This window comes from Meleagris gallopavo, chromosome 1, assembly GCF_000146605.3.
Source record: "Meleagris gallopavo isolate NT-WF06-2002-E0010 breed Aviagen turkey brand Nicholas breeding stock chromosome 1, Turkey_5.1, whole genome shotgun sequence".
Classification (NCBI taxonomy): domain Eukaryota; kingdom Metazoa; phylum Chordata; class Aves; order Galliformes; family Phasianidae; genus Meleagris; species Meleagris gallopavo.
In genome coordinates, this window is record NC_015011.2 from 165,061,472 (window position 1) to 165,078,418 (window position 16,947).

At 43.1% G+C, this 16,947-nt stretch overlaps 1 protein-coding gene across 4 annotated transcripts; it reads right to left on the minus strand.

Moving 5' to 3' along the window:
- Window positions 1–357: 357 nt before the first annotated feature.
- On the minus strand, window positions 358–16,728 carry MTRF1 (mitochondrial translation release factor 1). 4 transcript variants are annotated; one of them, XM_010728844.3, is made up of 11 exons: window positions 16,623–16,728; window positions 12,400–12,607; window positions 9,851–10,309; window positions 6,617–6,708; window positions 5,681–5,762; window positions 5,338–5,445; window positions 5,074–5,246; window positions 3,526–3,643; window positions 2,299–2,435; window positions 921–1,019; window positions 358–578 (listed from the first exon to the last, which is right to left on the minus strand). In XM_010728844.3, exons 3-11 carry the CDS (start codon window positions 10,284–10,286, stop codon window positions 456–458), a joined length of 1,368 nt encoding a protein of 455 aa, XP_010727146.1. In that variant the 5' UTR covers window positions 10,287–10,309; window positions 12,400–12,607; window positions 16,623–16,728; the 3' UTR covers window positions 358–455. The 4 variants fall into 4 exon arrangements, with proteins under 4 accessions (XP_010727146.1, XP_031407896.1, XP_003203364.1 ...); XM_031552036.1 differs by lacking the exon at window positions 12,400–12,607; XM_003203316.4 differs by lacking the exon at window positions 16,623–16,728 and having other exon boundaries at window positions 12,400–13,319.
- Window positions 16,729–16,947: the final 219 nt, after the last annotated feature.

The following is a 16,947-nucleotide window of genomic DNA, read 5'->3' on the forward strand; positions in this document are numbered from 1 at the left end:
TGGCCTGGGTTGAAAAGGACCACAATGATCATCTAATTTCAACCCCCCTGCTATGTGCAGGGTCGCCAACCACCAGACCAGGCTGCCCAGAATCACAGCCAGCCTGAGATGGAGATCTCCTACCTCCAGAGCAAAATGTGCAGTATGTGGTATTTCTTCTTCTCCATCACCATGATTCTATATCTGTCCAGCTGCAATATGGACGAGAGAAGAACTGGCTTCAAAAAGCCCTGCTGCCAAGACAGAAGGTATGGGCACACAGTAATCAATGCCTCTTCTTTTCTGCTAGGGGAAATGTAGTAAATTCAACCCATAAAATTCATTTGTGCCAAAGCATGAAAAGAGCGATAGCACACATTGAAAAACAGAGGCATAGGTTTTAATCAGTCATCCAATAAGTGTGTCCATTTTATTTAGTTACAAACCCAGTTCTGCTTTAGCTCCACACAAGGTCTTCAGCATCCTTCTCCTCCTATGGACCTCAGATTTTCTAGATACTCTGTGAGAGCCTCCATCTCCGCAAACTCCAGCAGCCTGTTTATTAACTTATCCAGTTCCTCTTTCCCACTCAGAATTTCCTATGGGAAAATAACAGCAGACCAAAGCGTTACAGAGCATACCTCAATACCGTTCTGCACTGGGGACTACTCAGGAGTTCTCACAGAGCTCACTAAGGAGGACTACATATTGAGCATCATTCATTCATATAGCTGGAGAGAAATACACAGAGCCGTAGGTCAGCTCGCCATTTCCTGAAGAAAGGCAGAGAAGTGTAGGCTTCTTGAATTAGCTGTGTTCTATTAGGATGTAAATAGCCATGTGATTTCCCCATATATTTTAAATTATTTTCACAAGGTTACATTTTGCTTTACGTGGCACAGTTAAGTATCCAAGCCTTAACCCTCATAAGCAACCATTACCTTGATATTGCGTGCATCATACGAGATCCTGTGGTCAGTGACTCTGTCCTGGGTGAAGTTGTAAGTACGAATTCTCTCTGACTGGGCTCTCGTTCCCAACTGTAGCAAAGCACCAAAAAACAATAGAACAAGAATTACATCAGTTTCAAAAGCCATGGAAGGCAGAAGGCATTCCCACAAAAGGCAGTGGGTGGGAACCACTGATAACAGTAGCAGCACAATCGATGCCTGCTTCACAGAGGGTGGCAAAGGAGTTCGCTAACATCTGGCCGTCAGAAATGAGCAGAGTAAATGGAGCGGACACAGAGGAGTCCTCTGGTGGTAAGGTGAAGTAGTGCAATCAGTGCAGTGCAAGTAGTGCAATCAAGTCGTGCTCAACTCCAAATGTAGCTTGGCTGCACGGTTAAGCACTGTATTAAAAAGGAGAATTACACGCTGAAAACTACTTAGAGAAATGAGTGTCTACTTGTACGAGCTGCTTTTTTCTTTTAAATTCCACCTGCACTCACATTTGTATTTCAAAAGAAAGGATTTTATATATTCTGAATCGCTATAAAAGGTAATTCACTTTAGCCTGATTTTCTATAGCATTAACATAAATGTAAATCTGAAGTCCTTTAACGCAGCCTTGAGAACTCTCGAGTGAAAATTATTAACAGCAGATAAATGGCTCACCGATTACAGAGACAGAGTTAATAATCTGCAGGAACAATACAGTGACACAGAGCCTGAAGTGAGCAATTAAATAGCTAAGCTGGGAACGGTGGAACGCTGAAGAATTCCGGTATTGCCAAGTATTTTTATTCTTGGTGATCGCTATTGAAGTTTGCACTGCAAACAGCAAAATACTCAAAGAATGGGAAAAGAATGTTGGCACACTTAAGAGGAAAGTACAGCCTACAGCATAACTTGAGGCAACTCGAATTTGAAGTTTCTTCTTTCAGAGGTTACCCAACCCACAGCAAACACACTGATACAGAGCTGTGAAATGGCAGGTTCCTTCATGTACTTGTTTCTCCCAGAAGCAACACCATCTTGTCAAACACCGTGCTTTAGAAACGGCCTAAAATACAACCCCAAGAACTTCTGATCTGAATTTTGGCTGCTGCTCTAGCTGGGTGCTGAGTACTGCTTTTTGGGTAATTTCAGCTACATTCTCTTCTTTCCACCCACAGTCTGTGGTTCATTCATTACCTGAAAATTCTACACTAGGGCTGAGCTGGGATAAGCAAACAACAGATGTGCACTTTCAAAGCAGAGTTAGCATCTTGACACCCAGGATTCTCCTTCGTAAGCACAATTTATTAGACAAAGACACTCAGAGAAACACCCCTACAAAAAAGCACCCTTTCCAAGTTCATCAGTCATCCTTTCTCACCTGCAGTTTCCTGGCACTCTGCTCTTGACTCAGTTGTTTTTCAATGATCTGCTGGTACAGCTTAGCTCTCAGCGTCCTCAGAGCTATTTCCTTGTTCATCTGCTGCGATCTCTCCTGCTGGCACTCAACCACCACCCCTTCACAGTGGAATGTCAGATAGAGCAGAGCAAAAAGCCATTCAAACACAGAACAAACAAGCGAAGTTAATTCAATCACATTAGGCAAATGACACCTTCTAGGAGTGCTCATTTTTAAGGCCTTTCAGCTGCGGGATAAAAAGTCATTTTAACACAATGTCTCAAACCATTAGTCTGCTTTTAAACTCCTCACAGCTGGACCAGGAGCTTTGTTTGGTGCTACAGAAAAGCTAGGGATACTGTGAGATACCATAAAGCAAACAGTTCTCATTGGAATTATCATTCTCTGGAACCGAGGACAGGTTTATTCCAGGTAGCTGTCACATGTTACAAAAGTGAAGTTGCTGAATCTACAAGAGCATGTTTAAAAAAATATAATGTGGGTTTTGAATGTCTTCATCTACATGAGCTCTTGGAAACTGAAAAGTTCCTTATTCTAGAAGAGGAGAGCATCAGAGCCATGCTAGAGAGTCTTAAACTGCATTATAAATAATGAAAGAAAATAAAAAGGTCTAGTTTTTTGTTTTTTACTTCCTGTCTGATTTCCAAAATGAAAAGGCCAAAGCCTTTTTTTCAGGTTGGACAGATACAGGCCCACTGAACTTCAGTACAAGTAAATCCTAAGATAGAGTAGTTCAGTACCTATGTCAACTTCCCATCAGCACATGTTTTCTTTCAGCACGTTTTCTTTCCTACTTAACTTTGGATAGCATTATCTAGTACTAAATGGAAATCTTCAAGCTCCTCTTTCTGTCTGCTGCAGCTAGGCAAAGCTCACCCTTAGCTGCCAATAGCTGTTACTCCTGAATACGTCAGCACAAATTATTTACATCTTCCATCCCATCTCCAAGTCCCTCCGTTTATTCTTTCATCCTTCAAAGACAGTGTATTCATTAAGTATAATAGCAGCATGTTGGTCATTGCACCACTACTTAAGCTCCTCTTCTCACACATTGCTTTGTTAGAAGACGACAGAACAAAAAGGGGCTACTGACTTCTTGCTATACGACACAACCTTACAGAGTCACAAGCTTTCATTCCAGAATGCAGACTTAGAGTGCTTAGAATTACCAACCACAGCCAGACTCACCTGTGGGAAGATGTACAATCCTCACAGCACTATCAGTTTTGTTGACGTGTTGCCCTCCTGCTCCTTTGGCCCGGAATGTGTCTATACGCAGATCTTTGGGATCCACTTTAACATCAACCTAGAATCAAAGAAAAATACTATTTTCTGCTCTGCCTAAAATGTTTTGAATGACTTTTCAGTAATAGAGTAAAAAAAATCACTTATTAAAAACCTACTAATTTACAACTGTACCTGAGTATCAGCCACAGTCATTATCATAGAATTACAGAATGGTTTGGACTGGAAGGGAATTTTAAGATCATCTAATTCCAACCCCTGCTATAGACCCTCCCTCCTCCTCCAACCCCTCCCTCCAGACCTCTAGACAAGGCCCCATCCAGCCTGGCATTGAATGCCTCCAGGGAGGGGGCATCCACAGCCTCACTGGGCAATCTGTTCCAGTGTCTCACCACACTCAAAGTCAAGAATTTCTTCCTAATATCTAGTCTAAATCTTCCCTCTGTCAGTTTAAAACCATTTCCCCTTGTCCTGTCGCTACAAGTCCTTACAAAAAGTCCCTCTCCAACTTTCCTGTAGGCCACCTTCAGCTACTGGAAGGCTACCATAAGGTCTCCTTGGAGCCTTTTCTTCTTGAAGCTCTATCAGCCTGTCCTCATAGGAGAGGTGTTGCAGCCCTCTCATCATCTTTGTGGCCCTCATCTGGACCTGCTCTTGCTCCAGATCCCTCAGAAAACAAGGTACGTCTGCATGGGAAGCTGATTAAAATCAGCAGCTAACAGCACAAGAATGAGTTCCATGAGTCAAGCCTGAGGGATTTTTGCAGCATTGATTAAGAACATCAACCTGGGGAAACATTATCCAGATCCAGCTAAGGATAGGAGTCCATGATGACATGAACCAAGTTTGAGCTCAGTGGATAGGAAAGCAACATTCAGATCTGAACCAGTGTTGCAAGGAAAGCACGGCAAGGAAGCAGGAGAATTTGCAGGGAAAGCCTACAAGATCTGGTTTTGGTTATTCTTTGCATAACTTGCTAGTTTAAGTGAGATCTGGTGGTATCAGAAAAATCTCACAAAGACCAACCAACACGCTCATTCAAATGCAAAGCATACAGTCCTTGATCGAACACCAACAATTCAAACGAACAAAAAAGTAGTAAAGGACTTGCTGAGTCACTTTCCTAGGCAACACTGAATATTTTCTTGGATATATTCCCCATCTTAATATGTGACTTAATTTAAAACTGGCTTACTCCAGTTTTGCAGGCACTGGGGCTGAAACGCTCATTGAAACGACCACCGATGTACTCGCTTTTTCAGGCAGTAGCAAACATTTGTAAAGTCGCTTCTGATGACCCATTTAAAATTGTAAGGTACAGAGCCAAGTCCTGCTGCCTTCCAGAACCACAGAGCCTGTGGTTTACTTGCTGGGACTTGCTCAAAGCACTTGGGTTTCAATCAAATCCCCTAACAGTACCGTGGTTTTAAATAACACCCACTCCAGTGCCAGCAACACACTTCCTTGTTGCTGAGATGAACAGATAGTTACCTCCTCTGGCTGAGGGAGCACAATAACTGACATTGTCCCCGTATGAATACGCTGCATTCTCGATGACAGTCCGGTCTCAGGGATTCGTTGGACTCTGTGAGTCCCTCCTTCATATTTCAGATGCCTGTAGACATCATCTCCTGAAATATGAGCAGCTGCATGATGCAACCCACCTATAGAGACAAATAACGCGTGGAAAGTACAGCACAGAAACACAGCTTTGAATGTAGTTGTCTTGACGGAACGTCTGGAGAACCACTGTACCTATCTCAGCTGGCACGTAGTTCAGAATGTCAAAGGTCCAGCATTTATAGTCCGCATAGTTCTGGTACATCTCAAACATTTCTTTAGTGAACTGTTGGCAGATGTCACCTATAAATATAAAGGCGCTACAACATAAATAGCAGTTTGCAAAACGGCAGCCGCGGGTTTTAAGATTTAACTGCAACTGTATTCGTGCTCATAAAACAGATTAATGCTGATAATAAATAATACAGATTAAGGAAGTGTGACTTTATGCCACTGAAGTGTAAAAATGCATTAAGAATAACCCGTAAGAGCCTTAAAAAGTTGGATGAAGGTTCGGAGTAATCTTTACTTTGCTGACCTCCAGTTGTTCTGCCAGCTGTCACTTCTAATATAACATGACTTTTATCATACTTCTCCTTTGGCACTAGAAGCTGGAAAAGCTGAAAAGAGAAAAGAAGGGGAGGAAAAAAAAAGAATGTCACCATCTCTTTCACGACTGTATCTCCTTTTAATGAAGTTTACAGCCAGCCTTCACAAATACGACAGCTTGAGCACGCGCAGCCACGGATTTCTATTGGCAAATGAGTAAGTAGGACTAAAAACTGTCCAAGTCCAAAGGCTGTTGCAGCTCGGTGCAGTTGGTGTGGAAATGGGATACGTTGGTGCATCCACAGGAAAGCTAGCTGAAAATTCGATCCTACAGCATCAGGTGCCAGGTCACCCACTGCAGCCCCAACTACCTTTGAGCACAAAGTTACCAGCTATTGCCCAGCCACTTTTCACACAAACATGAACCTTACATTTCAGAAGGTTCTATTTCCCCATTTTCTCAATCTCGACATAGAAATGAGCCCAAACACAGAGCTTTCTACCGAACTTTTTCAGCTTCTCTGCTTATAATTAATGTACCCACTCATGGGGAGCTGCCAGCTGAAGAGAAAATGAAATATTGAAAGTTCCAATCAGAAACCTTTTCAAGAATGCACGCTCTGCTGCCACAAGCAGTTGCTTGGATGTCACGCAAGGTCTCAACAGCACAGACAGCTTCATATCCCCTTCAGCATCTCCAGACGGACAAGCAAGCAAGCAGAAATGCCTAAAATAATAAGCTTCTAAGATGCATTTGTCAGTAAGAAGCTTACCAGTAATTAATGTTGCCATGTCTTCTCAGGGAAAATAGAGAAGCTGGCCTTCTGTTTCATTAAATGCAAGTGTCAGAGTCTATTGGCAGATCACAAAGGAACATTTTCCTGACATTTATTTATGAAGCTGTGTATTTTTACCTCAGGCTCACCTTTCTGCACAGCGTGTTGATTTTTTTATTGAGGGTTTCCTTCTCTTCTAAGGCAAGCTCTAGCAGTTGCTTCTCTTCTCTGCTGCCTAGCTCTAAATTCCAACAATAGGAATAGATGTTAGCCAATCTTACTTAGCTTACAGCAGATTGTAATACAGCTGTCAAAAGACACACTTTACAGCATTGAAAAGCTTGCAGTGCATGCAGTTTCATTTTGCCAGCATGAAATATCAAAGAAGAGCAGTTCAAGCCAGGATGTGTATTGCTAACTAAATGACTGCATTTTCCAGAGGTGCTGGAAGGAGCTGCAGATATATTACTTCCCAGTCTCTTGGCTATGACTCCAAGTCTGCATCACACAAGTGCCAGTTCCACCTGACAGTTACTTGCTGCCAATTATAGTATACTGGCAGTTATGTGACAGAGACTGACAGTGCAGAGGTAAACCCACCAAGAGATTTAACAAAATATGTCAAAAACACGCCTGGAGAAAAGAATGCCTCAGTTTTCTTTACCACTATTTCACATGCAACAAGACTTTCCATTTCTAGACTAGTGTAGAAACTGCTATCTGTGCAGCACTTTGCAGCCAGTTCATTAGGATAAGCATTAAAAATGTAAGTATGATGACAATTACAAGGGTTTTAACCTTCTGCCTCCTGCTAATCAAGCAATCAATGAGATATGAGATTTATGGCTTCAGCCATCAGGATGTGGAAGACCTCACTTTAACTCTGCTTTGCTTGAAGAGATTCCCTTCCCATCTGCTCAGCCTAGAGGAGTATTTTGTCCAGTTTTGAGCTCCCCAGTATAGAAAAGGCATGGAAATACTGGAGTGAGTCTAGCTAAGAGCCACAGAGATAGTCCAGGATTGAAACAAAGAAAATATCAGGAGAGGTCAAGAAAACCATCCCTGGATGCATTCAAGGCCAGGCTGGATGTGGCTCTGGATAGCCTGGTCTAGTAGTTGGTGACCCTGCCCGTGGGAGGGGAATTGAAAGTAGATGATCTTTTAGGTCTTTTTCAACCCAGGCTCAAGCTATGATTCTATGAAACTGGGTTTGTTCAGCCTTAAGAAGAGCAGACTGAGGGGAGTTTTTATTGCTGTGTACAACTAACTCACAGAACGATGCTGAAAAGTTCAAGACAAAGTCTTTTCAAAGTATATTGTCATAAAACAAGACAGAAGCTGGAGCATGGGAAATTCTGATTAGGTATTAGGAAAATTATTTTGATTCTGAGGGTTATCAGACACTGAAATGGGCCCTGGGAAGCTGTAGGATCTCTGTTCTTGGATCTATTCAACTGGACAAGTCTGCAGTCAGGCTGCTCTAAGCAGTCCTGCTGTGAGTAGAACATCAATCAAAACCACTTCCAGAAGTCTCCTTCAACCTGATCAGTTCTACAGTTCTGTGATTCAGCTGCACTCTCCTACATTTTAGAGCTGCAAAACATTCTCAAAGCTAACAGAAGCTCCAAATCTTTTCTACTACAGAGGCTCCAGATTAGAATAATGGATGATGCCAATCACTTAGCACGAGATCATGCACTAAACAGACTGTTAAAAGATGGTTGGAGACAAAACCTAAATGCCAGAATTGGGAGCACCCCTTCATTTTTTTCTCCTCAGCAACAAGTCTCAAGAACGGAGCGGGCTGAGATGTTGAACCAGCCTTGCATACCGGACAAGGATAGTGGCAGCTCCTTCATATTGTGCTTTATAATTTACATTCCATGTTGGTTTGTTGGTTTATTTTGTTTTTCTTTAAATAAAATACGGCAGATCAACACATGAGCCTGGCATCCTCTGTACTTAAGGCAAGAACTATATAGATAATCCTACCTGTATGTCACAGCTCCAGCCAAAAGATAGCACTGAACAGAAGGCTTCTAGGTGGTCTGAAAAGCATCCTTATGGATTAGTTGAATAGAAAGTATCAGATGAGGTATTGTCAGCAGAGATGGAAGAATGGGCTGGTGGCAAGAAGCTTGAGGTACAAATGACTGGTGTCCCATTCCTACCTCCTCCCTGACGTTTATCAATTCACATTCACAGAATTACAGAATCACAGAATGGCCAGGGTTGGAAGAGACCTCAAGGATCATGAATCTCCAACCCCTCTGCCTGAGGTACTGGAACTGGAGAGGTTGTGGATGCTCCATCCCTGGAGGTGTTCAAGGCCAGATAGGATGGGGCCCTGGGCAGCCTGATCTAGTATTAAATGGGGAGGTTGGGGGCCCTGCCTGTGGCAGGGGAGTTGTAGATTCATGAGGCCCCTTCCAACCCTGGCCATTCGTGATTCTGTAAAGTGTTTTCTATAATCACTGTTTCTAAAGCACAAACATACCCACTTATTTCCAAAACTGAGGAATACAGGTATTTTCTATCTTTCTTAAGAGGCAGGAAATGTTAGCAGCTATGTTTCTACAAGCTTTATTTCAACATGGCTTTTGCTGATGCGTCAACTTTCCATGCTTCTTTCTCCCAGAATTACCAGGAACTTCAATCCTCCTCCTCTTAAGCTGCTACATATTCATTTCTCCCCTTCTTTGCTTTTCCCTTCCTTTACTGTATTAGTGTAAGTCCCATTTTCTCCAGGTCACTGTTTCTCTTTCTTATCTTAATGTCTGTTTTGGTGCAGCAGAATGCAACATAATATCGAAAAGCAGCAGCTTTTTGGATAACCATCAACTTTCCCTGTAGCACTTCTCAAATATCCTCCAAGACCTATTAAATGTTGCTATTTACGTTGGAAGCTGTCAATTCAGGACCAAATTATGGCAGTTCACGTAGCTTGCTTAATAAGCATCAAACTGGCTAGTTGGAATCCCATTTTAAGTGGCATGGCTGTAGTCTGTGTCTATTCAACAGGCAAGACTTGCTGATGTTTATCCTTCAGTTCGTACTGCTCTTGGCGCTACCAAAAAAGAACCTAAAGCAAACATTTCCAAACTATTTCTGCAAGATGCATAGTCCTCAGAGTCCAAACAGCCCCTACTTTCCCAAGCTGGCTGCATTAAGACCTGCATTAAGAGAAATAGCATAAAAATAAAAGGAAATGTCTGGATCTAGAAAGCCTTAAAAGGCCTCAAGCTCTCAGGAACAGACAAGAACAGAGAGAGTTCCAGAGTTGGCTTAATTCATTTAAAAGCTCTCCATAAAGGCTGAGCAATGAGGTTTATCACAAGCAAAGCCACTCTTTCAAAATGAGTAAGTAGATGTGCACTCCTTACCTCTACACATGGTTTCTAATTCCCGGAGCTCGCCTTCAGCCTCTTTGATTTCTTGAAATGCAGTTGCAACTGGGGATAGATCAGCACTTCTTCTCCTCAGGGTCCTTTGCTCAAATTCATTTTTTGAATCAGCATTTAGCAGACTATTAACCTGCTGGTATTCCTTGCTTAGAGTTTCCAGATACTTCTGCACAGCCTCATGCTTCCACAATGCTCGAGAGTCCTGATGCTTCTTCCTAAGCCAACCATGAAATGCCAGACTGAATCTAGCCGTGTCCAGCAAAGAATCTGGCCTCCAAAATCCACAGCTGTGCAGCCTCATCACACAACTCATCTTCTTTGCAACAGAAGAAAGATGGGAATTGTGAAGCTGACCAGTACAGTAGAAACTGGAAAGCAGGTTCTTGAAAAAACAGACACTTTGTGGAGGTTTCATATTGTTTCTTATTCTTCCACCACCTGAAATTAGCAGTATGAGACATGGAGCACTTTCACTATCTATAGAAAAGCATTTGGTTAAAATAATAATAATAAAAATCCAACCTGTATCAAGCCCAAATTCTGTTCTTGACTACACCAACACGAATTGAACCGTTATGGACAGAACTATTCATTTCATTAATTTAAACTAGAAAATCTTATCAGCAACATTGTACCAGCAGGGGGTTGGAAAAATCTTTTCCCTCACCTCCTCAGTGTTTATACTGTAGAAGATCTACTCTAGATGCTGCTTTACAGACAACAGCTTCATTTGCCATACTTCTCACTGCAGAAACTGAACCATTTCCTGCCTTACTGGCAAAACTAAAATGCTGTAGTGAGAAAACACATCTACATTGCAGACATCAAATTCTATATAAAGAAGGCACAAAATATGCAGTATATGCAATATCATACCCACTACCATAAGAGGATACAACTTTGGCAGGTGGACATCAGCAATATCAGGGTGATTTTGCAAAAGGTTAGTCAGTGGGACTACAATATACTTGCAAGAAATTACTTATCCATGTAAGTCTTATGTCAGATATGGGAGCAGTGCTTTATTTCCTTCCCATGATACACTTGTAGGTAAGGGACAGACATATTTTCTATCAGAAGTGTGAGTACAAACATGGTACTCTGAAATCCAGTCCCTTTATTTTTGCATGGTACTTGATGCACGGTTTTGCAGGACACAGGCTACCCTTAGTGTCACTGTTGCTTTGCTCATCCTACTTACTTTCATCCATGGATTCTGTAACAAAGGAATGTCCTGTAACAGCAATGTACAGTAAAAAAAGGTATTGCATCTTGCTGGCACAGACATCTATTTCACTGCCTACACAAACTGGAAGAGCTAGAGAGAGAGGGAAGGGCCTCTATTCTTCTTCTGCACATTCCCCAGGTTCCCCAGGGCTGGCAGGCACTATCAAACTCACAGCTGCACCTTTAAGGACAATCTGATTTACAGAAAGCCAACAGTAATCTTTATGGATTGTTCCAGTGACTGAGTAGTAGAGGGACACCACTTCCTTCACCAGCAATAAGTCAGAATACACAAGTCAGACTCATCATCTGCACTCCTGGACTTAGTTCCTCAGGGACACGTGTTGGACTTAACTCCAAAACATTTAATTTTGCTGATGTCAGTGGTGTTGCCTCTACTTACTGCAAGTCAGAATGGCCACTCATCGTCCAGTCAAGTGGTAACCACTGTTAAGAGAAATATTGCTGTAGTTAGAACTAACAACGTGTGTAAATAAGAACTATTTCATTGTAGAGTTCTGCCTGAGCTTTCAGGAGTAAAATACTCACTTTCAAATACCTAAGGAACTAAGCAACTGCATGACACCAATCAGAGATCTTGAAATAGATTTTTTTTATTATTATTTTGACAAAACAAAGTTGTTTCCTCCTTAGAGAGATGCTGTCATCCTGCATTTGTGCAGAAATAAGCCCACATAAAACTTTTACAGAGCCACGTACAGCAGACTGCCTATTAACTGCTTCTCAAACTAGCTCTTAGTGACTTTCTTAACATGACAAAATTACCCAGTGAGCAGCATAAACACATCACAAATCAAAACCAGTCTGTAAAAACGACAGCTGCAATCGTCTCATTACAAAAATAAATACATCAGCTCATTTCTAGTTAAGGGACAAATATCAATGCTAAGCTTTTAAAAATCACTTCTAATGATCAAGGATACTATTAACTCAGTGAAACCGATTCCTTTGAGATGCATAAGAATACATATGCAGGGAGGAGTTTCAGTAATGCAGCCTCAGAGAGGTGCCTCCAAGGCTTCGTGGGCCCTCAGCCCCCTTTTCATAGCCCTCTGCATCCCACCTCAGCTACACCAAGCATCCCTCCTGCCAAAGGCAGGCACAGAACCCCGTGCAGCCCTCTCCAGTGCAGGGCTCGCTGGGAGAGCTGGAGGGCAACCCCGTGAGCCAGAGGCTGGCAGGCAGCTACCGGTGGTTGCCTTGGCTCGACTGGGCTCAGCCTCTGCAACACAGAGCGGGCAGAGAGGGTTTCACGTCGCACACAGAGCCTACAAACTTACCCTCCCCAATTGGAAGCGCCAGACAGGTCCTGCCTTACATCAGGAGGCCATTGCAGACAGGAAGTAAAGTGGAAAGACTCGCACTCCCAGCATGCCTGCTCACAGACACAACTCCCGGCGTGCTGCAGCAGCTGCCTGTCTTGGCCGTCCCTCTGTCTGTCTGTCCTTCCAGCACATTGCTCTCCTCCAGCCCGCGGATGCAATCACCCTGGGAGCAGCGATCACAGATTTGCAAGCATGGCTTTAACAGCTTTACAAGTAAATTATGAAATGCTAGCTCCAAAATAATTTTTAAAAGATCTTACAAGTAAATCTAGATCCACATTCTCAATATTTTCTTCACAGCTGCATAGTTACACACACTTTGTCTAGCACACCAACAAGTGGGAATAGTCCTGTTTCCAAGTTCTGTGCTGTTACATAAGCGGACTTTCCTGTGTACGTTCCCAAAACATGGGCTGAAAATACCCCGAGTTGCAAATCTGGTTATTCAGAGATTGTTGTTTTACGTAAAGTCAAGTCAAAGTTCCACTTCATGTCAGAGCTGGCTATAATAATACTTCATATGAATTAGTACTACACTGCACAAGACAAACACCACTCATAAAATGCTGCTAAACACAACCGTTCTCATTATTAAGCTAACAGGCAGTTGTATAATCTGTTTGATATTATCCATACCCCTCATTATATTCACTTTCTAAAAAGACTTCACGTAACAATGTTTTTTATACCTATAATCACCCAAAAGGTCAATTTACTCCTATGTATGTCACAGAAGGAAAATGTACTCAAACCTCAGATGAAAAACTCCCTGAAACTGTCTTATGCTCTCCTTAGGTGCACAGCTTGCACTAAAAAGTCCTTCTCTCTTCTGAAGTTTGCTTCTTTTACAGTAACTTTCCCTATCTTTTTTATGCTTTAGCAAATCCAACTCCACTGTAAAAGCCTTAGAGAACACTGGGTTTTAGGTTTCTTTCTTCTTAGTTGCTGTCATTCAACAGGATTATATATATATATATATATATATATAACATTGTATTTGGCACATATAAAATCAACATGTTTTGGTGAGGTAAATACACCTAAAAGGCTGAAAATGAGATGATGGGAAGATCTGTACCAAACTTTACCAGCATATGAATGATAACTAGCCTCTTGTTTCACTCTCAGGGCTGCTCCTGGCTCTGCTCAGCCCTTCAGGAGGATAGGAGGCAAAGGGAACAGACTACAAAACAGCCTCAGAAACCAGGAGCCATCCCAGAGCCCATCCAATTTACAAAGAGGCCTCAGCAAAAATCCCCCTGCAGTCTTCCAGGAGCCTTCAATCTGACACTTAAAAATCTTGAAAAGGTGATCTACGGGCAATCAACCAAAAAGCTAATAAGAACATGAAAACTAAAGGCAGGCCATGCACTCAAAATTACAAAACAGATTGAAAAAGGAGAGGGTAGGCCAAGAAAAATCAAATCAGCTCCTACTGCAGCCAGAAACAACTATTACATTAAACCCTCTGATTAAAAGCAATCGTGATTCAGTTTTCACTATCCTTGCTGGCAGTTCTTTAACTTAACTCTACGCGTGACAGTACAGGCTAACAGATTCTCAGCACTCCCCAGCAGCCAGCAGACTGGACACGGGCTGGACTCAGGAGACATATTCCTCATATCTCATAATAACAGTGAATAGGAAACACTCTTTCCTTCTATTTCCAGGATGTTTGAAACGGAATAAGGGAACTGAGTATAAAAGATGGGAAATTCCATTTCTGTCTGTGCTTCCTCCTCCCTTACGGTTCGTTTTGGCCTATGGAGCTGGTGAGGCCCATGGCTTGCAGCTGGTACTCAGGGCAGGGTGCTGCTGCCCTCAGCCAGGGAATGGGACATGGCACTTGGGATGTGCTTTTAAATTTAAGTCTGGCAACTCTAAGCTGTCAACTTGATTTCAAAATGAGGGACAGCAGGATGAGAGAGGGGTCCACATCTACTCTGCCCTTGTGAGGCCCCATCTGGAGTACTGCATTCAGGCCTGGGGCCCCCAGCAGAAGAAGGATGAGGAACTGTTGGAGTAAGTCCAGAGGAGGGCTATGAAGATGATCAGAGGGCTGGAGCACCTCTCCTATGAAAACAGGAGGAGGGAGCCAGGCTTGTTTAGCTTGGAGAAGAGAAGGCTCTGGGGAGACCTCATTGAGGCCTTCCAGTACTTGAGGAGAGCTTATAAGCAGGAGGGGGACCAACTTTTCACACAGTCGGATAGTAAAAGGACAAGGGGGGTTGCAGGAGGCTATACTAAAAGAGGGGAGATTTAGATTAGATATCAGGGACGATGACTCAACCACTCCCCGGGCAGCCCATTCAAGTACCTAACTGTTTTTTCAGAGAAGAAATTTTCCCTAATATCCAATATGAATCTCCCCTGGCACAAGTTGAGGCCATTCCCTCTAGTCCTATTGCTAGTTACACAGAAGAGACCGACCCCCACCTCACCACAACCTCCCTTCAGGTATTTATAGAGAGTGATAAGGTCTCTCCTGAGCCTCCTCTTCTCCAGACCAAACAATCTTAGTTCCCTCAATCGCTCCTCATAAGAGTTGTGTTTGGATGTTGCTTCCCGCTTTTGACCTAAATAATCTGTTGACAGACTTCTGAATTCTTTCTGTTTGTAGGGAAAACTGGTGACAGAATCACACATGCCTTGAATACAGCCCTGTTTATTAACAAAGCCTGTAGAAAGCGCTTTGTTTGGCCAAGCGCAGTGGGATTAAATGACAAGAAGTTTTCCTGACTGTACTTCCAAACCTCACTTTCAACCAGCCCTCTGCCCCCCCCCCCCAAGCTCATTTCTATCTTTAGACTCTCTCAGCTAGTCTAAAATTGTTTCTTTACTGCCAGCTTGCTCTCCTTTTCTTGCTGCTTTCAACATGGATTTGTAATACAGACACATGTTGAAATGCAGATCAAATGCCTGCCTCTCATTTGCAGTTTTGCCTGATTACAGATGGCATTTGTTCCAGTATTTGGACTAGCAGAGAATTGACACTTTGCTATAAAGGACAGCCTTACTGTCTCAGACAAAAGGTTCACTGAGCACAGTATTCACCTGACCATCCTGGAGGTGCTTCTGTTTACCACAGAAACCAATCAAAGGCATAAAGCCTTCTGCAAGGACAGAAAATCTGAGTTCATGAAGCCATGGCTCCAACTAGTTACAATCAGTGCTAATTCAGTGCTGTGGTGCAGACCTTGAAAATGATGCAGCAGAGCTGTCCTTGTCAACAGACACCTGCTCGGAAAAAAATTCAGACACCGAGACCCTGAGTTAGGCGAAAGGAACAAAAGGAAAGACCAATGTCCATGGGCTTTAGCAAGGCTTGTGAGAAGTCAAAGGACACTGCTTAGAATTTGCTGTCTCAGCCATACCACTACTTGCTTTGTGTAACCAAATACAGCCTGTTAAGTGTACAGCCTTCCTAATTGTTATCTCCACATGCTTGCTTTGCTATGCACATCCACTAAGCTCATCACCTGAGCAGTAGAAATCACAGAATGGTTTGGGTTGGAAGGGACTTTTAAGATCATCTAGTTCCAACCCCCTGCTGTAGGCACGGACACCTCCCTCTGGACCAGGCTGCTCACAGCCCCATCCAGCGTTGCCTTGAATCTTTCCACAGCCTCTCTGGGCAACCTGTTCCAGTGTCTCACCACCCTCACAGTCAAGAATTTCTTCCTAATATCTAGTCTAAATCTACCCTCTGTCAGTTTAAAACCATTTCCCCTTATTCTGTTGCTGTATGCCCTTATAAAAGTAAGTAGGTGATAACCATGTTATTATAGGAATAATATTATTTTAAAACACAAATTTAAAAAGTAGTTACACAGGGACTCTAATTGAAGCTGCTTAATTCTGCCCGCACGATCTTTTTAATTGATTGCAATTCTGACAGCTTAACCAGTTTCCCTCCCAAGGAAGCACCCCCATGCTGTGTAGATTCAGTGCTGCTGGCTTGCTCTTTAGCTTTGCAAAGATCCATTTAAAAACTACTTCTGCAAATAACGAGGAAAAAATCATTTTCAAAAGACTTTAAGCCTCCCTTGTCTGAGGAGCCAAGCCACGACAAAACACTGCTCTAAGCATGCACGGTAGTGCCGGGAAGCTTTGTATAAGCAACTGAACAAAGAGTTGATGCCATAGATGACATCCCAAAGGCCGGGGTGGCGACTCACCCAGAGCCCAGCTTGACAGCGGGCACCAACAGCGGGTTATGAGGGCCTGAAGAGAGGGGGAGGCTGCGAGGAGACAAAGAGATTTTTTGCCTTATCTCAGCACGGCCGGGCGAGGCCAAGCGCTGAAAGGAAAAAAAAAAAAAAAGCATCCAGTTTCGAAGGCTTTGAAATAGCCATGACTCAGGGCTTCAGCGAGCCGGAGTTATTTTTACACCTTCTGAGGGCAGCAGTCCCCTTCCTCCCCGTCCCCGTCCTCCTCCTCCTCCTCCTCTTCCCCCACTCGGGCGCTTTCGAGGACCCCTCGCCTCAGTGTGCGGCCGAAGGG

Bases quoted from the DNA above. Each gene is read 5' to 3' on its own strand.
- MTRF1 (XM_031552036.1), bottom strand. From the start codon at position 10,286: ATGAAACCTCCACAAAGTGTCTGTTTTTTCAAGAACCTGCTTTCCAGT. The intron at 6,709-9,850 runs GTAAGGAGTGCA...GTTGGAATTTAG, and splicing joins ATTAGAAACCATGTGTAGAG to AGCTAGGCAGCAGAGAAGAG. The intron at 3,644-5,073 runs GTAACTATCTGT...CTTTGATTCTAG, and splicing joins TGCTCCCTCAGCCAGAGGAG to GTTGATGTTAAAGTGGATCC.